Source organism: Anabas testudineus, chromosome 23 (genome assembly GCF_900324465.2).
Source record: "Anabas testudineus chromosome 23, fAnaTes1.2, whole genome shotgun sequence".
Classification (NCBI taxonomy): domain Eukaryota; kingdom Metazoa; phylum Chordata; class Actinopteri; order Anabantiformes; family Anabantidae; genus Anabas; species Anabas testudineus.
In genome coordinates, this window is record NC_046631.1 from 5,407,977 (window position 1) to 5,431,136 (window position 23,160).

Sequence of the window (23,160 nt, forward strand, 5' to 3'; positions counted from 1 at the left end):
AGTGAACTGTGTGGCTCACTGCAAACCACTGGGATAGAAAAGCAATAGATTGGTTTACTCTCCAACCTTAGAAAGGGTAAGTCAGATGGGCAGAACCAGTTGGATGGGATGCATTCAACACCAACATCCACTATTAAGCCCTCGGTGATTATCCTGTCCTGTCAGATGATCCCTAAGGAAACTCAGCTAGAAGACCTACAGGGTAAGAGCTGGATAGTACACTCTGAGAATGGACCACACACCCACAGCAGCTCAGAGCAAATGGCTTTGTGTACCTCAGACCATCAGGCTGTCAGGAAGCGGGAGTTTGGAAGTCAACCAGCAGCTGGAAACGCTGGCCTCACAGGGTGCGCCACAGTGTTGGGGAAGCATGAACCCGGACCAAACAGACCGCAGCAGCCACATCTGGAGTATTGAGGAGACCAAGTTTGCTCACAGGACTATGGTACAGGGAGTCCGTCATTTTACATCTCATACAGATATTCTTTATTCTGATTTTGGTAAAATTTAGCTGTTAAATATTCATTAGAACAGTATCAAAACATTTTTAAGCTAGTTCTTCTTATGTCTAGAATAAAATTTGCAGATATTGTTTAGGCATATTGGCTATGTAGATTATTTTTATTTAGCAGCCTGTGAATTCTTTGGATAGATAAATAATTATTTCATGCTTTAATGCCTTTTTTCATTGGTAAGAGTAATGCATTCAATGCTCTCTATGTTAACAAAAGCTTATATGGACCAACTATTATCTGTTATTATGTAACGAGGAACTGCAGGGATCATTTTAACCCAAAAGGGGTATGTCTGCATTTTTAGGGTCAGTGTTTTTGTTTTTGTTCATGTCATGCAGACAGAGCAGTAAGTCTGAGTAATGGATAATACAGTACATACAGCCAATGTTTGGGACCACAGCCTGGCCTTGAGCATCTGCTGAAATGCCCACTGCTGTAAAGGGTAAGTGAAGCAGTGGGGCTGATGATGCAAGTATGCGGGCAGCAGTGTTAAGTGACAGAGTGAGTGGATGACTGGCTAGCTTTTAATCCATGCCTTTATCATGTCACCACATGAGGGGATTAAAGAGACAGCTCTCTGTTGTAGCTGGGCCCAGATGTAAGCTTTTTGAGTCAGTGATGAGTTTCATTGTAAACCGCATGGCTTGGCATGCATATCTCCAGCTTTTGGGAAGTCCAGGGTGATACCTCCAGCTAGGAGGGAAGGAAACAAGCAAATGCCTCGGTAGGCAGCAGGTCTAGTTGTTAGCACCCACTGTTGGCTTTGTGAGTAAGGCTGTGGCAAACCTTGTTTTAGTCTAATATTGGGTTGGTAGGATCACTTGACTGATGGCTTATGGTGACACCTTCTTTGAAGCAGGTCATTCACCTGTTGGGCAGACTGCCTTAACACAAAACCATTCACCTTCTAAAACATTGCGTTGCTCACAGAAATGATTCTGAACTTGCCAACAGGTTTTAGGAAGCTGTGCACAGTGATATTTTTGAATGACCACAGAGAACAGCGTGTTATCCCTCTCTAATATAATGTTATGTCACCCTCTAAGCTGGTATTCTTGGTACTGCTCACTGGTTAACAGGCTTACAGTTACCAGCGGCAGCTCTGCTTTACGGGCAACTTTGTAGAAAAAGACATTATGTATTGAGAAAGACTAAAAACAATCTGCCCTGCTAAAATATAAAAATACATGTGTTAGGTCATGTATACAATACTGTTAAGTCACTCTTGTGTCACTTGTGTGTCTCTGTGTTGTGGACCTTTCATCTGGCTTATTTTTAACCCACTGAAAGCCTTTGGATGAATTGTTATGTAGTAGTTTCTGCTGTGGCAAGTTACAAAAATAGTTAGGATAATGCTACTTGTTGAGCCCAGTTGACATACAAATTGTTGGATAGTGAAAAATGTGAGACAAACAGAAGACACTGATCTGTGACTTTACTTAACCTTGTAAAAGATAAGAAGTCACTGCTCTGTCGCTTGTCAGCGTTGTCTCCCTAATGCAAGGTTTCAGATGACTACCTCATCTGAGTCAGTTTTTTCTCATAGCCTCATCCAACGTTTGTCGTTAACAAATGGCTTTAAGGATAACTATTATTATTATTATTATAAAACTATTATTGTTATTCCCATGAATCATCTGAATTCAAAAGTGTGTGACTTGGTTTCAGATGCATCGTTTTGTCCTTTAGATTATAGATTACCAAAAATCAAAAAGCTTTTTAGCATTTCAGCTATGAAGATGTTATTCGACCATGATTACAAGAACTTTAAATGTTAATATATCATAGTTTTCTAAGTGTCAGTTTCCTGGGTGTTGGGTATTATAATTGTTGATGGGTGACATTAAGCAATTAATTAAGCAATTCTTCAATAGCACACCGGACCAGATGTGTTTTCATGGTGACTTTTATGAGCAATCACACACACATGTATTTGCTCTTTCTGGAGGGGGGGATCACCATGGTGTGAATTTTTAAAAATGGACTGAGAAAGAGTGAGGGAGTGTTCCTTTGTATGTTGAGCACATAGAAAATGAGAAAATCGCTGAGGTTTTTTGTGAAAGGATTGTTGTTGCCAAACCATATACAGCATTCACTTTGTTCTTTGCTAAACAAGTTTGTTTCTCACTATTCTCACCTCTCCAAAGAATGCATTGTACAGGGAGGAAGTGGACTGCAGCAGTCACTCCCGGATGCCTTTTCAAAGAAGCACAGAGAATTAGTACTTAGTATTTTATATTTTATAGTTTAATATATATATAGATATAAAGTATAGTTTGAAATGTTGGAAAACCTGGGTTTTAAAAGATAATCATAGGACCCTGATTGAAAATGTGCGGACTCAACTTTATGCAAAATGCAGGGAAAAAGCGGAGGAGCAGCTTATCACTTTTCGACCTTTTATGGGTATAAAATTATTGTTTGTACTGTATTTAGCATCTCATGCTTTTCTTGTTCATGTTTTTAATGCTGGTTAATCATTACCTGTACTACGCAGCTGCTATTGTTTCTCTTGTGACTGTGACACTCAATAAAGTTTACCTTATCTCATTTATTATTTTATACATGCCGAAAGGGAAATGATGCTTTTGGGTCCATCTTTGCATTTGCTGTGTATGATCACTTGTGCTTAAAAGACATTGTTTAGCTGTGAGGAGAGGCACTGTTGCTGTGATACTGTAAAAAAAAAAATGCCATGAAGGAAACGGAGAGCTGTTTGTCTAGACCACAGTGAAACCAGGCGGCAGAACAAGAAATGTGTCTCAAATTAAATGCTTATAGGAACTCATTGGCGCTGTTATGTGACGTCTTGGCGTCTTTCACTCTGTGAAACAGGAGGTATATTTGGCCCGCTTTGCACCCAGTGCACTTAACTGAGGCTTATTGCACTTTTTTATTGACCTACGAGTGAAACCCTGATTTGTCTGATCTTTAGCTGCTGCTGTCGTTCTGCTTTTTCTCGGATTATCAAGTCACAACACTTTTCATTTTCTGTTTCTGCTGGTCCTGTTTGCCTCATGTCACACTAGTCAACAATACTTTCCAAATAATCTACAACTGCTTAAAATAAACCAAAGGTTACATCCTCACCCCAGGGCAGCACTTACTTATATTATTTGTATGCCCTGTCTTCTTACAATGTTATTGTGTTCCTGTATGGTGTAAACACTATGCAGCGTCTCTCAGCGTAAAAATGTCTACACCTCACACGCAAAGGCGTGTGAAATCACACCTTCCTAACCATCTTCATCCATGCCACCAAGGCCGACTGAGGAAACGGACTGTCGGTACTTTACACCAGTTTGAGTTTCTCTCACCCACAGGTTGCCAGATAGTTATCTCTTCATCACGGTCCAGATGGAAATTTCAGCTACGTTGCTACAGAGATGCATGATTGAACTGGGGAAGTGAAAATGACTGAGTTATCACAGATATTTATTACAGTCTATTTTGTCATCCTCAGAATACCTCAGCACCTTCCTAACACAATATCAACAAAAACTGAATATGACCAGCTACATGATTGTTCTACTGGATTGTCTAAGATGGCATTGATACTTCATTTGTGTGCATTATTATTTTATTTGGTATTTCATTGCAATATGTCAATAGACATACATTACATTGCACAGCTCTAATATAATTAATATAACTATGGTATATAAATATGATTAATAGCCAGATGTTAGACCTTAAACAAAGATTTGTAGAACTAGCCCAGTTGTCAAAGGAGTTTTATTTTATTGTGTAATTTAGTAAAATGCTGTGGTTTCAGTTGATGCCCTACAGAAGCAGAGGTGTAAACTGGAGTCAATATAAAACTAATTTTATTACTAATTATATTAGCTTGAATTAATTATTTTGAAATAAACTAATGTTCAAATGTTAATGCAGTTTGATAAGTGTCAGTGAAATCTGTCTGTTGTCTAGCAGCACTTATAGTGGTCCTAGCAGACCTTTTAGTGACATTTCTAAACAATAGTCTATTAGGGTCATCTTGACATAAGTGTAGCTGTGTTGTTGAAAACATGAAAAAAACCTGTATTAATCTGCCAGCATTTTATATTTGCTTTACTTAAGTATTTTTACCATTAATTTCTGGAGATTCCTATGTAACTTTCCAGTGGTAGTGAGGACTGAGGACACTGGCTAGTGCTTGAGGTGCCAAATTAAACTTTCACCTTCTGTATATTGGACTCCTAACACCTATCCTCAGGCAGATAATTGAGTAGCTATCCTAGGTTTCTGGCATGTGGCCCTTGGGTCTTAGTATTTGGTTTCTATGATGCGGTCGCTCTGTTTTTAGGCTGGTACTGCTTGTCTCCTTGTCTGTGCTTCCCTGTTCCCTAAGTGTACCACCCACACATATCTGCATCTGTGACTCCCCAGTTGAAACTCATTTCCTGCCTCGTCATCGGAGCTCACTATCATTCAGTGTGTACAGCTTATTGAGTTACGCACCATTCCATCAAAAGCTGTTTTACAAGCCTCTGATTCTTGGAACAGTGAATGAAGGAGAAAGAAGGAGCATTCACTTTTCCTGGAACCTGTGTATTCACAAGACGCCAGTATAGTCTGAAATCTTAAACCAGCAGGTTTAGTTACTAGTGAACAAGTGAGTGAGAGCCAGCTTAATTGATGTGTGTGTGCATGTTGCCACAAGCCAACAGTGTTGGGTTTACATGAGGATCAGCAGACAGTAGTGGACATTAACGCTGAACTCGCTGTGCAGCATGACGAGGAATGTAGCTTCATATTGGAGCACTGCTTATGAACAAAGGGCCAACATTGTGTTCAAAAAGTGCTGCATCACAAAAGAGTTCTCACAAAGCCTGAAATGAACCCCCACACACCCATCTGTCTGCCCTGCTTCCTATTAGTCAGGCCAAACCACCAACCTCTGGCAAACAGAGACAATAGAGGAAACGTCTTAGTACTGAGAAATATTCATATATATATATATATATATATATATATATATATCATTGAAAATATGTCATGTCTTTATTAAATACACCATTAAACATGTAGATACTATAGATAGCTGTCCTTGAAACCTAATATTATTTTTTCAACCCAAGTTCATGAAGGTTTTGCTTATGCCTCTGCCACCTGCTAAATGTATTCCCAGAATTCATTTCATGGTTTCCAGCTATTACACTGAGCAAAATCTTTGGCTTGTAGGACCCACAGACATAAAGGGCTTTCATAAATTACTGTAGTTTATGTGTTTGGGTTTATTTGGGTTTGCAGCTATAACAGCAGCACACACATTTTAATAAATAACCTCCTTCCAATTAAATAGACCAAATCAAACGGCTGCCAATGCCAGTTTAGAATTGCGGTCGCTGTTTTGCTTCTACTATGCAAGTGGGTCAGAGCAGAATCTCTAGTGTTTCCCAAATATTGGGCCATTTCCGTTCATGCTTGTTGTGCCACCGTGGTAGTCCAGCTTTAAATTGCATATTTGGCACTTTTTTTCTGGTCGTCGTTCAGCTTAAAGTGTTCCCATGTTCACTGCAGTGAGTGAGAGGGATGACAGGCTCCTAAGCTGAGATAGAGCCTATTTACAGTATGTCTGAATACCTATCCAACAAAACAATCCAATATCCAAATATTTGGTCTTATTATTATTCTGGGCCCATAGAGATAATTTTGCAAGCGCCCCTCAGTGGCCTCTCAGGCCTGTGTCAGGTAAACCTGTTCTAATTCATCCACGACTGGGGAAAATAATAATGATTAAACAGTGATTTTTGCCACATTGTAGGTTTTTGCTAGCAGGGATTTGAAAAAACCTAAATCCTCTCTAATAATGACGAATTAGTTCACACTCCTAATTAGACATAGACCCCATAATGGCTTTATTCAAAAACAGACCATTTAGCACCAGCCCCATCTGTGTACTATTGATGTAACTGTACCTTGTCCACAGGGAGAAGTGGCTATTTGAGCAATTCAACACAAACATGAAATTCTAAAGATTGATTCCTTTTGTTTTGTAGTTACGTCGAAAGGTTTTAACTTTGCTTTTACTTGGCTTAATGACTGACGTTAACTGTTCATGTGGTTTTTCAGTCCAGTGAAAGGTATTGACTCAGAGTTAGAGTGGTAGAAAAGTGACTAATGTGATGAAAAGCATGTACTGATGGAGATTGGTGATTGCCTGGGTCATCAGATGGGTGGATGGATGAGAATACATACAGTAGATACAGCTTACTTTTCAGGCTGTACAAAAGCCATTGTATTGTGGCTCCGTCATTTTATGCCACCTTTTTTCTCTTAGATTTGAACAACATGTAGAGTTGAAACATTGATTTTTAAGTGATCTGATTAGTAGTAATGCTGATCACTTTGCTGGCATTGTGAATGGATGTTATTTAATGGCCATTCTTGGATGGGAACACTATGCCTTGAGGCTCTAAACTGTGCTCTTTTTGGTGTTCATGGACAAAAGACCCTGTTACACAACTGAAGTGTGCGTGTGTTTGTGTGACACATAAAAACCATAGTTAGACTAGCTGACTAAGGAAATTGTAATTGGTGTTTTAAAAGCCATATATCTTTATCTAACCCAGTTTGAAACCATTTTTAAAACTGAAATTTTCAAATAACCTCTGGTTTATCATAGTTTTTTTCATGTGGGCTGTGTGAACAAAATATTTCTGTTAATTAAAATTGTTTGCTTCTTAGAACACCAGATGCCTAATGAAAGCTTTAACTTGTCCTTGAAGGACATGCGGAGCCTGAAGTCTTGGCACTCTTCCTTCATTCACCAGCAGATAAGAAGTGCATGTGAATGAGAAGCAAAAAGTCCCAGAAAGCCCTTAGTGTGTTGGCTCCTCTCCCCCTTTCTATTAAGAAGCAGGTAGGGTTTAATGTGAGTCACTGCAGCCTCATCATTTATAGCCTCCCTTCTTTTGCATTGACTATCAGACCTGCTGTTCTTATACATGCCAGAAAATTTACATTTATGCAATGCCATACACCTAGGATTCTTCTTTTAAGGCATTTCAGTGTCAGCGAGTCACCCCACCTCTTTGATTCAGACTGGAATAGCATTTAATCAATAGATGGGAGCAAAATATATTGCATTATCCGCAGAGGATGCATCCTTCTGCCTTGGGTCTCACACCCCACAGGAGCCCCCTAGTACAAAGAGGACTCTCCAGTATCTGCATTCATTCATGTATTACATGCTGACACTGTAAGTAGGGTTCTGGTGTAGCTGGTGACGTGGCTGTACTGAGCCCTGAGTTGAGCTCTGACGATATATACGTGTGCGTTTGTGTATGTGTTATGCTAGTGTGTAAGCTCAGCAAGTTTATGTGTGGTAATGGGTGTGTGAATGTATTTGACTCGTGACTGTGTGTGTGTGTGTGTGTGTGTGTGTGTGTGTGTGTGTGTGTGTGTGTGTGTGTGTGTGTGTGTGTGTGTGTGTGTGTTTATGTGTGCTGTTATTTACAGTGTGAGCACTTGTCTGTGTATATAAATCAGCTGGAGTCATTCTTACATCACAGCTATCCTCAGGGCAGGATGCTGCACTGTGATATGCACACGCCACCTCACGCTAGCTGCTTCCTCTTTCCTTCTCTCCTATTGGTCAGAATGGTCTGGATTTTTTTGTTGTTGTTATTGGGTAGGAAGAGTTTAATTGAGCCACCAACCACTTTTCCTTTCAGGATTTTTTCTGTTGGAGTTTCGTGCTACGAAAGTGTGACAATTAATGCAGCCTTTTACACAAATGTCATTATTCTTTTAATTAGTGTTTCACTTGGTAGGATAACACACAAAAATAATAAAAATGAATATGCAGCTCTCATGTCTAAATGAAGCAATCATCCAGGGGCAGCATGGCCTAGGGTTGACACACCATCATATATATGATTAATGGAAACTGGGTTGATTGTCAGCTCAACATGTCAGTCGGTAGCAGTGTGTCTTACAAGTTGCACCAGATAACGTTGTCAGCTAGATGTATAAATCGTGAAGGTTCATTGTCAATTCTGAGAAATTCAGTTGGATTTGGATCCTGCTGTAGAAGGGTGGTAGTCAAAAATATACGAAATAACAAAAAACCCAATTGGAAAATAAATGTATTTTTTTGTTATGAGTCTGAGGCAGCACACAGCACAAGTTGTACTTTTTTCATCCTCGGGCATTGATGAGTTGAATCTGAGGGCACAGTATCCCACGCTGGCTGGGACTGTGTTTGATCTAGCTGCAGTTACGGAGGCAGGGAAGTTGTGAAAAGGTTGACTGTGTCTATGCAGAGTAACAGAAAGACAGAGAGAAAGACAGGAGATAAAACAGGCACCTCCCTGTCTGCTATAGTCTATTTTTGTTTTTCTTCTACACAAGCACAATTGGAATCCAAGAATAACCATTGAAAGCACTGAGAAAAATCATGATAACTCTTTTGATGTGTCATAGAAGTGCTTCTTAAAAACATACACATAATAGACCACGGCCTACTCTCCCATCTGTACCCAGTTGTGTGTGTAAAGTCTTTTAACTGTAGGAAAGGAGGAGGGGAAAACAGTGAAGTGACTAAAATAAAGAGAATAGAAAGCATGAGTAAGTGCACGTCCTCCACAGAGTGGTGTGTGGTTGTGTGCGTGTGTGTGTGGGGGGAAGAGCTGGAAAACAAGACATCTGTTGCTCTGTCCAGGAGCTTCCCATGCAGGCCTGCTAAAGACTGTTAAACAAGACGACAGAGCCAAGGCTAAATGTACAGGTAACACAACATTATGCTTTTTTATAAAGGTGTCAGCTCTCTGCTGACAGTGAGCTCTTTGTACTAACCCTCTGTGACACATTGATATTTATTTGCGCCCTGCGGAAGATTTGATAGACTGAGTTGGACAGACACACTTTGTAGCTGCTGCCAACAAGCCTCTGTGTGTGCATTATGTGTGTGTTTTAAGTGTGTGTGTGTGTGGGAGAGAGAGAGAGAGAGAGAGACAGAGAAAATAGGATTCATTCCAAAATGATATATTGATCGTTAAGAAAAAAAAAACACATATGAGAACACAATTAAAGCTGGTTAAAGATTGCCTGCAGTGCAACTGTAAATAATGTAAGTGTAATGTATATGAATGACTAGTTTCAGTGAGAACATTTAAATCGCTAGCATTAAAGGGCCACGTCATCTATTTTACATGTGGAATTTAATTTACTGTGCAGCGGTATCTTCAATTAGTAAGCAAAGATGTGTAATGTTTGTAATGTCTGTAACTCTGGAGGATCTTTCATAAAAAACAAAATAACTCGGATAATGTAATCGGCAGCTTGGAAACAGAACAGTTAGAACAGAAAACCTTTGCTATCGACTGGAGATGTGGGATATGAAAGAAATGGGTATCTGGGAGGCACAAGCTTCAAAAGATTTGCATTATAGGACATGCAGGATTGTGTTGCTTGGCCAATTCTAGTTAGTAAGGGTATTTTAGACTCACATACTAAATAAATTATATAATAATAATAATAATATATGACCATCAGTTGCGCATATTTGTTTTGAAAGCATAGAACATTTCTAAAAAGGGTTTTACTTCATATTAGAGACTTCATATTATAGAAATTCATTTATCAAATGAGATGCATAGTATGTCATAGGATTTTGTGGCGTTGAAGGGCTGTATTTTTTTCTTAAATTGCTACCAGATTGAGGACAGACTGTCAGAAGCACTTTTAGGATTTAGCTTTGAGGATATGTCTAGGAGATGTTGCATTAAGCCATTAACAGACATGTTCCTCTTTTCCTCCCCCTGAACTGAGTCTTTTTTTATGCCATCACTCACTTCTCCAGGCCTGTTGGCAGATGATATCTAAACATAAAGCTATTAAAAGCCCATTGGCACTTTGATTGGAGAGTTTTCATCCTTGCACTTAGCCTATCTGATCCTCTCTGCCTCCTTTTAACTGTTTAGTCACCATCGGCTATTACACTGTTATCATCACATGGAAACTTGGCCTGATACCACATCCTGGCACTATTGAGGGGGAAAGATGAAGCATTAAGACGGTGAAAGTTCTGTAACTTGAATGTTTGACTGTCAGGAACAGTTAAGCTTTTTTATCCATGTGTCTGGGTGCAAAGCCCATCACAAGTTGATCAGTTGTATCAGCTCGATAGAGACTTTGTGTCTGTATGGTAGATTTCCTCATCATTGCTAGCTTCCCAGAACCGAGCAGGTGTTGACACAACTCAGTAGTAGCAACTCATGTTTTCAGTTGGCACTGAAATGGGTCATTGGGACATTGTATTTAGTTTTAGTCCAGTAGTGCTGTTTATCAGTTCAAGATTATTACCAAAGAAAAAGTGCAACCGAACCATCCATCCATCCATCCATTTTCTTCCGCTTATCCGGGGCCGGGTCGCGGGGGGAGCAGCTTTAGCAGAGATGCCCAGACTTCCCTCTCCCTAGACACCTCCTCCAGCTCTTCCGGGGGGACACCGAGGCGTTCCCAGGCCAGCCGAGAGACATAGTCCCTCCAGCGTGTCCTGGGTCTTCCCCGGGGCCTCCTCCCGGTGGGACAGGACCGGAAAACCTCCCCTACGAGGCGTCCCGGGGGCATCCGAAACAGATGCCCAAGCCACCTCAACTGGCCCCTCTCGATGCAGAGGAGCAGCGGCTCTACTCCGAGCTCCTCCCGGGTGACTGAGCTCCTCACCCTATCTCTAAGGGTGCGCCCAGCCACTCTGCGGAGGAAACTCATTTCGGCCGCTTGTATCCGCGACCTTGTCCTTTCGGTCATGACCCAAAGCTCATGACCATAGGTGAGGGTAGGAACGTAGACTGACCGGTAAATCGAGAGCTTTGCCTTTCGGCTCAGCTCCTTTTTCACCACGACGGACCGGTACACCGACCGCATTACTGCTGCCGATGCACCAATCCGTCTGTCAATCTCACGCTCCCTATTTCCCTCACTCGTGAACAAGACCCCAAGATACTTAAACTCCTCCACTTGAGGGAGGATCTCCCCCCCAACCTGGAGGGTGCAAGCCACCTTTTTCCGGTTGAGAACCATGGCCTCGGACTTGGAGGTGCTGATTCTCATCCCAGCCCCTTCACACTCGGCTGCAAACCGCCCCAGTGCCTGCTGGAGGTCCCGGTCTGATGAAGCCAACAGGACAACATCATCTGCAAAAAGCAGAGATGAAATCCTGTGATTCCCAAACCGGATTCCCTCCGACCCCTGGCTGCGCCTAGAAATCCTGTCCATAAAGGTAATGAACAGGATCGGTGACAAAGGGCAGCCCTGTCGGAGTCCAACATGCACCGGGAACAAGTCTGACTTACTACCGGCAATGCGAACCAAGCTCCTACTCCGGTCATACAAGGACCGAATGGCCCTTAACAAAGGGTCCCGAATCCCGTATTCCCGGAGTACCCCCCACAGGATGCCACGAGGGACACGGTCAAACGCCTTCTCCAAGTCTACAAAACACATGTAGACTGGATGGGCGAACTCCCATGAACCCTCGAGCACCCTAGCGAGAGTATGGAGCTGGTCCAGTGTTCCACGGCCAGGACGAAAACCGCATTGTTCCTCCTGGATCCGAGGTTCGACTAGCGGCCTAACTCTCCTCTCCAGCACTCTGGAATAGACTTTCCCAGGGAGGCTGAGGAGTGTGATCCCCCTATAGTTGGAACACACCCTCCGGTCCCCCTTTTTAAAAAGAGGAACCACCACCCCGGTCTGCCAGTCCAGAGGTACTGTCCCCGATCTCCACGCGATGCTGCAAAGGCGTGTCAGCCAAGACAGCCCTACAACATCCAGAGACTTAAGGTACTCGGGGCGAATTTCATCCACCCCTGGTGCCTTGCCACCGAGGAGCTTACTGACTACCTCGGTGACTTCAACCAGGGAAATGGACGAATCAACCTCCGAGTCCCCAGCCTCTGCTTCCTCAACAGAAGCCGTGTCAACGGGGTTGAGGAGATCCTCAAAGTATTCCTTCCACCGTCCTACAACGTCCCCAGTCGAAGTCAGCAACTCCCCACCTCCACTGTAAACAGTGTTGGCGGGAAACTGCTTTCCCCTTCTGAGGCGCCGGACGGTTTGCCAGAATTTCCTTGAGGCAGACCGATAGTCCTCCTCCATGGCCTCGCCGAACTTTTCCCAGGTCCGAGTTTTTGCCTCTGCGACCGCGCGGGCTGCGGCACGTTTGGCCTGCCGATACCCATCAGCTGCATCAGGAGTCCCACAGGCCAACCAGGCCTGATAAGACTCCTTCTTCAGCTTGACGGCTTCCCTTACTTCCGGTGTCCACCACCGGGTTCGGGGATTGCCGCCACGACAGGCACCAGAGACCCTACGGCCACAGCTCCGAACAGCCGCATTGACAATGGAGGTGGAAAACATGGTCCACTCGGACTCAATGTCTCCAGACTCCCTCGGGACCTGATTGTAGCTCTCCCGGAGGTGGGAGTTGAAGACCTCTCTGACAGAGGGTTCCACCAGACGTTCCCAACAGACCCTCACAATACGTTTGGGTCTGCCAGGTCTATCCCGCTCCCTCCTCCGCCATCGGATCCAACTTACCACCAGGTGGTGATCAGTTGACAGCTCAGCCCCTCTCTTCACCCGAGTGTCCAAGACATATGGTCGGAGGTCAGATGACACAACCACAAAGTCGATCATAGACCTCCGACCTAGGGTGTCCTGGTGCCACGTGCACTGATGGACACCCTTATGCTTGAACATGGTGTTCGTTATGGACAAGCTGTGACTAGCACAGAAGTCCAATAACAAAACACCACTCGGGTTCAGATCAGGGAGGCCGTTCCTCCCAATCACGCCCCTCCAGGTATCACTGTCATTGCCCACGTGGGCGTTGAAATCCCCCAGTAGGACGACAGAGTCCCCAGTCGGAGCACCTTCCAGTACCCCTTCCAGAGACCCTATGAAAGCTGGGTACTCTACACCGCTATTTGGCCCGTAGGCACAAACAACGGTGAGAGACCTATCCCCTACCCGAAGGCGCAGGGAAACAACTCTCTCGTCCACCGGGGAAAACTCCAACACATGGCAGCTGAGCTGGGGGGCTATAAGCAAGCCCACCCCTGCCCGCCGCCTCTCACCATGGGCAACTCCAGAGTAGAAGAGAGTCCAACCTCTCTCAAGGAGTTGTGTTCCAGAGCCCAGACTGTGTGTGGAAGTGAGCCCGACTATCTCTAGCCGGTACCGCTCAACCTCCAACACAAGTTCAGGCTCCTTTCCACCCAGTGAGGTGACATTCCATGTCCCAATTGCCAGATTCTTTGTCCAGGGATTGGGTTGTCGAGGCACCTCCACACGGCTGCCACCCAATCCACACTGCACCGACCCCTTATGCGCCTTCCTGCGGGTGGTGAGCCTACGGGAAGGCGGTCCCACGTCGCTCCTTCGGGCTGCGCCCGGCCGGGTCCCGTGGGAGAGATCCCAGCCACCAGGCGCTCGTCTACGTGCCCCAACCCCAGGCCTGGCTCCAGGGTGGGGCCCCGGTGACGCCAATCCGGGCGACGTATCCGACCTTGATCTTTCACTCGTCATAAGGGGTTTATGAACTGCTCTTAGTCTGGCCCGTCGCCTAGGACCTGTTTGCCTTGGGAGACCCTACCAGGGGCTTAAGCCCCCGGCAACATAGCTCCTAGGGTCATTCGGGCACGCAAACCCCTCCACCACAGTAAGGTGGCAGTTCAGGGAGGGGAACCATAATTCTAAATAGTTTTTCATGCCCAGTCCTAGCAAACAGTATATACCAATTTTGTGTGTGTTCCTTGACTGCAGCTCATGTTTCACTGGCAGCGACAGTGGCTGGGTTCCTCTTAAACTGCCAGATTCCCACTTCCCCTGCTGGATAGGACTTCCTTCCCCCTTCCCTCGGACTTTGCATCAGGCCTGTGCTGGCCCAGCAGACTTTGCCTCTAGTACAGCTCCCTTTTACATCACCAAGTTAAGGCATGCATAGAAAGTAACAAGTAAATGAAATGGACTACACAAAGTCAAAAGGAAAGTCTCTAAAATGTGTCATGGTGCTTAACTAATTCTTGTTTGTTCTTTTTTTGTTGGATTCATATTGAGTCCAGTAGAAAAACTTATGAAATACATCCGAAATAACAGCTGTGGGCATAGTTTTCCCATTCATAGAATCTCAAACAATCAGATGTCATTCAGACTAGGCTTCATTTCGCAGCACGTGGGGTCTCAGTATCTCTGACACAAACACAAACATTCACATTCAGGCACTGTGGACAATGGCCCTTTGGTTTGAGATGGAGGGGGTGGTTAAATGACCTGGTCCACAGCTATTTGCTATGACGGTCTAGAAAGAGTAAATGATAATTTGGAGACATTTTGTCTCCTTGAAGCTATAATTATAGATAATTGTGCAGCTTCAAAGTCTTAGTTGAAGCAGTAACTATTGAGAGGTTTTGTGGGAGTGTTTTAAATATGACCTCTTCTTATCAAGATCTTGATGATGATGTTTCCTTTCACCTTTGTTTGCCACATTCACCAGAGACATCCCTACTTTGTTCCTGTTAAGCTGGGTAGCAAAGAAAAATAAAACTAAATGCTGTAAACGGTGAAACTGCATCCAAATATTTGTACATCACTGCCCGTTTGAGGTCTGTTTCTATAATGACCTTTGGCAACAGATGGTCGAATGTGAATCTTCTGTGAGACAGGATGTATTGGTGTGTTTGTCAGCTCCTACTCTGTGTAGTTAGGAAGTTTTTAGTAAGTACAAAGTAATGCCAACAGTGACCTAGCTCAAAAACATATAGCCAATGTGACTTTGTTGATCAGCTAAAGGTGAAAGTGAGCTGTGGGGAGTCAAATGAGACAATGTAAAAATAATTTTACTCTGCGTGCATCACAGCCTATGAAGCCAAATCACACCGTTATGAACTTCAAGTTTCAGTTTTCTTTCTAGTACATCACCGCTTCTGAGAGCATGTCAGCAGCAACACCCTCTCAGTGGGTCTCTAACTCCACTTCTTTTTGTCTCTCCCTCAGGGCCTCTTCACTCAGTAAACATGACAGTCTGAACAAGCCACAGTTACTGTACTCCCCAAGGCTATAGATGTGTTCATGTACAATAATGACACGGCAGGTGGCAGGGTGAGAAATGCACATTAACCACTAGTTACATGCTGGTGCATTTCAAATAGGCTGATAGGTGTATCATGCATTTAGGCCAACGTCACACAGATCCAAGAATATGTTGCATTTAGCTGTGTCCTTATCTTGACTTATGACTTAAGGAAGATTTACTGTGAATGTCAACCCCTATAAGCAATGAGGCTCAGGTGACATATTTTTGTGTGCAGGGGCTAGTAGAGGACCTCGGACCCAGCTGACAGCTCAAGAGGCCCAGTGTTGTGTTGCTGCAGGGGTCTCTGCTCCATCCCATGACCCACTCTGTTTGATTAGGATCGAGTTCCTTCTTAGACTGGTCTGGAAACACACAGAAGATGAATGTCTTCTGGTCTGGAACAGCTTCAAAAATTCAAGCTGTGTAAGCACAAGAAGAAGGCTACTATGCAGGGATTTAAAAACATGTTATGTAGAGTCAGGTACTTTATTTCAGAGAGCTAAACTGTTCAGGTCCCCAGCAGAAACTTTAAGAATGGTATTTTCAAATAGGACGTGTTGAAATCCTGCAGACACCACAGCTGTGAAGACATAGCTGTATATCTTTAGCATACCAGCTTGTATCCCTACAGTTACAGCTGAGTATGCACACAGCAAATATAGTGTTGCAACGAAAGCATCTTTATTAAGCTGCTTTTGTTTAATCTGCTGTATTTTTCCACCATAAATTAAAATATCAAATTGTGAAAAATGTGTGCCCCCTTACACTAGAATCCAAGGTGATGTCTTCAAATTATTTGTTTGCTCATAAGATAAGATAAGATAGGATAAGATCAAATGGCAAACAAGATGGTTTATGTGTCAGCATTAAACAACTGTGGTGGTAATAGTTGTCATTTATCAACTTGAAGTGTGTGGCAGGCTTTTTCTGGGAAAAGAACAAGCATGTTTAATCAAGTGTGTGATGTCAGGCCTACAAACCTTTAGTTATAAATGTGTTTTGTTAGGAGTAAGCTTTGTGTTTGTTCACCCATAGTGACATCACTGAGGACGTCAAACTTGGCCCTGGTGCAGCGGTGGTGTGCACGAAGAATGTGTTCATTTAATGCCCCACCCTGCTGGTTTCCAGGTAGATCTGAAGTAATCTCACTACAAAAGGCTGCCCCTTTACCAATACGAGATTCAAGTTTCATACATAAACACAAGCCTACCTGTAACCAAATCCAACCTCCTTGTGTTGTTTTTGCCACAGCGTCTAGTCTGCATCTTAGTGAGGGTAGAATCTGTACAAGCAGCGAGGAAATATTCATGGTTTGGATTTTACCTACATTATAGCAGCGCTGAAGGCACCAAAGGTCCTTGAGAATTCGAAATCACAGGTTTTGATTTAATTAGGCTTAAATGGAAATATGAGGAGAGTGTGTAACCTGGTAGGACTTAAGGAGATGGAATACAGCAGAGAATCGAAGCACACAAAGGTAACAAGGAGTGTTCATGTTTTGTGTTCTGGTAATGCATAGTAATGTATACCAATATGTGTATTGGTAATACATAGTAAAATGCTCTCTTTCAGTGTGTACTATTGTATCGCAAAAAGATGCCAAATTTGTAAGGGGAAATTGACTGGGTAATGTTAAATGAATTATGCTGCCAGAAATCAAAAGGGTTGTCTCTTCTTCTTTCTGGTCACAGTAAGCAGGATGTCCCGATGGCGAGAGCTCAGCTTGTGGTTCGAAAGTGGAGATAAATGATAAACATTCTGCAAATTATGCTTTTGTCATTCTTTTGGTCCAGTTTCCAAGTAGTGGCTTATATTTGGCTCTCATTAGGTGCAGACAAACTTGCAGAACTTAAATTACTTTTTTCTCTTTCTTCTTTGTGAATAATTTGTCAGTGACCTCAAGCACAGAGATTTGTCCTGTTGCATGAAACAGCTCATGTCTTTGTATACTCCCCGAAGGTCCACGAGGTCTCATGCAGTAAAACATCTGATGTCTATGATTGGTACAGTATTAGTGAGGAGTGATATGTCGGTGCCAAGTTGATACCAGAATTTTGAAAATTTGACAGTACTTGTTTCTATGGTACTAAAGGTACTGAAGTCACCTCAGTAGGTGCCGTAGAGTGGGATTTCTTCCACACTGACAAGCTCAGCATATAAACTTCCTAGTGTAGGATGTTAACAATAACAGCATGTGGCATGGTGCAGGTGCTTCAGTGGGTCAACCAGACCACCACCACTTGTAGAAAAACATTCCAGAAGCGATATTCTGCACTTGAGTCAAATGATCGAGGACAAGTTAGAAATGTTGTCTCAGAGCTTTGCAACAAAAGAAGAAAACACCTCACTTCAGAATTAAGTTTGCAAAACACTTCCCTTTGGTCCCCTGCTGTCCATTATAGCTGTAAAGCACATACACACAACACAGATGAGTGGAAGGTGGCAGTCTTGGGTGAGCTCCCATGTGTCCCAGTATTGAGTTAACATTCATTATTCACATGTCATTAGCCTTCCAATCAGTCACCATCCATAATGTAAGGGAGCACCTCGAGGTTAGAGAGTCAGGGAGAAGGTGTCATAAATGTCACAGAGGGGAAAAAAGAGACATTGATGGGGAAGAAGGATCATTTCTTGTCCTTTCCAGTGTTTGCCCTCGTGTTGACAGACAGACTAAATAAACTCCACATGAATTTTGCAAAATAGCTGCCAGTGTTTTGGAAAATGGCCTTTTTGTGTGTGTGTGTGTGTGTGTGGCTGAGTCATGTAGACCTCTACCCATGCAGCACTCTAATACACTAGTACGGGAGCAGAGTGTTGTTGTCTCCATTAGTTGTTCTCAGTGCCTGCCTTCCTGCCTTACATAAGACGTAAGAATGTGCTTCTGTTATTTCAGGTTGGTATAAAGTCAGTTTTGTTGCATTACCAGCTCTTGTCATCCAACTTTCATAATTTCATCAAATTTAATCATGAACTCCCACTGCAACAAGTTAGAACTGAAAAAGTTATGTTTCTGTCTGTGGCTCTCTTGATCTCAGTTTGCACAGAATAAGTCAACTACTGTGACAATCTTGTTATAAAAACATCTTCTACGCCCCTCGATCCTCTTCTCGTGGGATCCTACGGCTCTCATTTAGCCTCCATCCAATAAACCGGAAGAGACAAGTAGCGTCATTATAGCCTTTTACATGTAAGGCGTGTTCAGGAGGGTCATTTCATTTTTTCAGTGAAGTGCTGATCTTTACGTCACAAACTTTCTTTTTACCTGTCTAATGCTTTGTTAGACAGGTGAACTAGGATAAAGTTTCCATTTTGAAACCATCGATTCAGAGAATTAAACAGTCCACAATTAAACAAAAATACAACGGTAGGACAGAGGGAGGGGGAAACAATTCATTGCATTGTTTGCAAGCTCATAGTTGGTCCAGTTTGTACTGGATTGCATCAAAAGCGGAGTCCACAGAAGAGGCTGTGAGAAGAGGCATAGCCTATGAAATGATCAGACCTCAAAAGGAGAAGTTCCCATGAAAGGCCTTAGAATTAGACGCACGCTGTAATCCAAACTTCATTGTTGCATCCCGTCATACGTGACAATGTTAATGAAGAAAAAGGATGAAGAAGGCAGTGAGCCCTGTGTGAAAACTGTAAGGACAGACCAGAAGAGAAGGTGGATTAGTCTGTTTTTTAATTGAGGAGTGGGTTTTAGGAAGATGAAGCTGAGGTGAACAATCCAACCTACATAGTATGAGCAACCAGATGTTGTCAGCTAAATAGAAAAGGTCCTCTTGGTGATGTCATCTGGAGGGTTTTTTCAGTTAGAGGAATCATAGGATATCATATATAAAATATATCAGAGGATATATTTTACTATAAGAAAGTTTAACATTCATACACATACACTACCCAAACTAAAACTGTAGAAAACAAGCTGAAAATCAATGAAGTTGCCCTTTAAGAAACAGTTAGGACATTGCTGAACTGAGAGAAAAAAGAAAGACAGATGTGAGAATAAAAGGTTTATGCCACTGATGATTTCATGTGTCGATGTGAGACCTCTAGTTATGATGATTAAGTCTTGTTTTTCATCGACTGGTCTGTGTCTTTCGTAATGACAATGAAGATACACACACATTAAAGTGTCTGTCACGAATTTTGTTTTGTAATATCACTTTGATTCAAAAAAAAAAAAAGAAAGAAAGAAAAGCTGAAAACATTTGCTTGTTTCATACCCAAGGACAATCTTTCTGAATGAGAAATGGAATTCAGTGTGCTTCCTTTTATTTTTATTTTTTAAAGCTTTTCTCCACTTCTCTCTGAAGACTGTGGCATTGACAGAATGGTTTGTGAGAATTATTCATGTCCCTCCTCACATGAGAAAACGCTACAAATTCATGTTGTTTTCATGATTCACTGCACACACACACCCACTAGCATGCCTGGTTATTGCTGCATGGTTTTATTATAGGAACAAGTCAACCATTGATGATGTGTAGTATAATCAGTACAAGGATTAGGATAGTGAGTATGATGTAATAGTGGAAAACTTCATCGGAGCGGACAAATCATGGTCACTTTAGTGGTAGCATTCTAGTGAGCAGCCAACACATCCCACCCATTTTACAGGATTGACTGTTTTTACCTTGTGTAGTCTTATTACTGGTAGATAAAAGCACCATTGACATCTTTATCTTGTAAAGTCGGCGGGAGCTCAAAGCTGAGCTCATGTCTTAGAGAATGCAGTATACATGATGTGTCACTTCTATTTATTATCTATCTTATCTTTTTATTTTTATTTTTATTTATTGCATATTTCCTCATTTCTGTAAAAACAGCTGAACATGGCCCAACTTAAAAAGAAATAATTCATAAAGATTAAAAGTGGCAGCATGACTTCATGCTCATGATTTCATTGTATGACAACAGAAGTTTTTAAGATCTGAACGGAGTACTGATCTCTATCCCGTCTGCTTACTCCCTCTCTTCTTGCAGCAGATTCAGTTTGCAGACCAGAAACAAGAGTTCAACAAGCGTCCCTCCAAGATCGGCCGTCGTTCTCTGTCCCGCTCCATCTCCCAGTCCTCGACAGACAGCTACAGCTCAGGTAAACGCACACAAGCACACTTTTGTCCTGTTGCTCAATCCTCATAGTCCACTACTTATCACTGCACTAGATATTGCATGTTCCCATTACATTTTTACAGCACCATAGCTATAGAGTTTTCACCTTAACGAACAGTTGGCTGACCTCTGTCCTTTTCTTCCTGGGTCTCATTCCCACACTTTGCAGTTCATGTGCAACTATGGTTTCCGTATTAGGGGATTAGCTGCTGGTGGTCTATTGGAGAGGGGAGACAGAAGGAGAGCAGGGAGGTATTGGGTGTCGTTTAAACTGAATGGCATGGGAGACCCAAATCCCCCATCTGATTCATGACTATATTAGTCATGAATGGGACTGCAAGTCTCTAACCATGAATAGTGGACAGAGACAAGTAAGTTGGGAATGATTAGTTTTTGATTTTGTTTGTTTGTTTTTGTGCCATGGATGCTGTTACTTTTTAAGTAGCACAGTTAAATTGATTTGGTTATTAATTTACAGCTCTAGGTTATACACCTTTAACAAGGGTGAATATGTAACTGGAGGGAACAGGGTGTAGGAGTGACCAGTTTTAGGCACAGCAATAAATAAATAAAATCAACAGACCTATCCACAAGGCAATCACCACAAGTGATATTGTTCAGCTGTCAGAACAATTGCACATTTGATTGATAGAAGTCTTTTCCATAGAACTCCCCTGTACAAAGGAAGCCATTTCTGTCAGTTTGGATATAAAATGTTTGTTGAGCCAAATCGTGATGATGTATTAGAGTAGATTTTGGGCACGCTGGGAAGCTAATTCCACATTTTTGGTAATAAGTTAACATTGAAATGTCCATGAGTGACATCTGAAATCTCCCATCCTGCTAATGCCCTATGTCTGGGTTGTTGGTGTCTGACTGTCATGTAACGTGGGGTCATGTCTGTTAAATAGAAAGCTAGAGCTAGAAGATGGTTAGCTTGGCTAAACATAAAGAAGGAAACATGGTAACACCTTGTCCAAAGGTAAATAAATTGGTCTACAAGCAAAGTCTTAGTCTTAAAATAATATTCAGTTTTTGTTTGCCGTTTACATTCCTCCAGTTATAGCCTATTAAAAGAGCAAGTGAGGGGGAGCAGTGATGGGGAACAAAATCCATGGTCCTCATTTTGTACAAAAATATATTTCATGGTAATGTGACGATAATATGATGCTGCAGTTGTCCGGGTTAGACAAACCTTCAAAGTGTTAGTTGAAGAAAACGTTGACGTGAAAGAGTAAACTAGACTTTCTTTATCACTGGAGTATTGAACTAGCTTCAGATACATTTCTGAAAATGATATAGCAAAATAAATAGGACTGAGGGTCAATTAAACTGAAAGCACGTTATACTGGACGTTTTAATGTCCAGTATCAGCAGGACAAGTCGTAACAGCAAGCAAAACATACTGTATTTCAGGTACTTTCGGACACCCAACTATTGTTGAAAGACAGACTTGAAAAATTGAGATCTGTCCTTTTAATCCCTGGAAAACCGTGAGGTTGCCAGGAAACCAGTGGAATCTCTGCTGACTGCAGGAAAGCTAATAAGAACACTGTATTTTCCAAAATGTCAAACTGCTCTTTTATGTTAAGCAGTAATTAACCTGTCAACTTGCCTTCTTCTCGTCTATACTTTAAAAGCAGCAGACTTTTTGGTTGTGAACTGCATCATTGGAGGCTCTTCGACTTCCTGCCGTGCTTCATGGTCTTTCACACGGCACAGATCTTCCAATGACAGCATTATCATGATGAATTAATCTGTGTCTGATACAGTTTGGACTACTAGGCGCAGAATATGCTAGACAGACAGACAGATGGAAGGCAGATGGACAAATGGACTTTCATTCAGTATTAGTATACAGCTGTGATGGAGCCAGGTCAGGGGTGCTAAAAATTTTCTGAGAAAAGATGAAATATTTAGTTCCTGTAACTTCCCGAAGGCACATTTGCAGGGTGCCACATTTTTTAAATAACTAAGTGACACAGGTCAGAGTCAGCTAAGACCAAGAACTTGTTAATATCAGCAAGAAAAATCTGCCAAAACGTTGTTAGCGTATACATATAAAATAATTTGACCCTTAACTGCTTATATATGTATTATTGGCTCTGTTCTGCATTTGGTTTGTAACACACAGAACAAATATAGCACACTCGATGTAGGATCTCTCTAAGGTGACAGTTGGAAATGTTTCAGGTATCAGCCATTAAATATTGAACTCTCTTCTTCTTTCTTTTCACTTTCCTTTGAGTCTTTCCTCTCAGCTACTGCAGCCAGCTTAAGACTAAATCATGCCACCTCCCAAGAATCCTTTTCTCCAAATGATCTAATCTAATGATCTGGATGTTTGTCTGCTTTCCCTACATATTGTGATTGTGATTTGAGCACTTAGTTTGCACCAAAGCTCATTTTGTTGTCTATGCTATTGGTATCGATGTTGGGCTATTC

General features: G+C 42.3%; 1 protein-coding gene across 5 annotated transcripts in view; it reads left to right on the top strand.

Annotated features, from left to right (window-relative positions):
- The window catches only part of ahcyl2b (adenosylhomocysteinase like 2b), a 35,824-nt gene that overhangs the window by 1,691 nt on the left and 10,973 nt on the right, over positions 1–23,160 (top strand). For 2 of the 5 annotated variants that reach the window (XM_026362599.1, XM_026362596.1), the window contains exon 2: positions 20,587–20,698. In XM_026362599.1, coding sequence (XP_026218384.1) covers positions 20,587–20,698 — 112 coding nt within the window. Of the gene's footprint in view, positions 1–139; positions 446–20,586; positions 20,699–23,160 lie in introns of those variants that run through there. The other 3 variants (XM_026362600.1, XM_026362598.1, XM_026362601.1) reach the window with 2 other exon arrangements.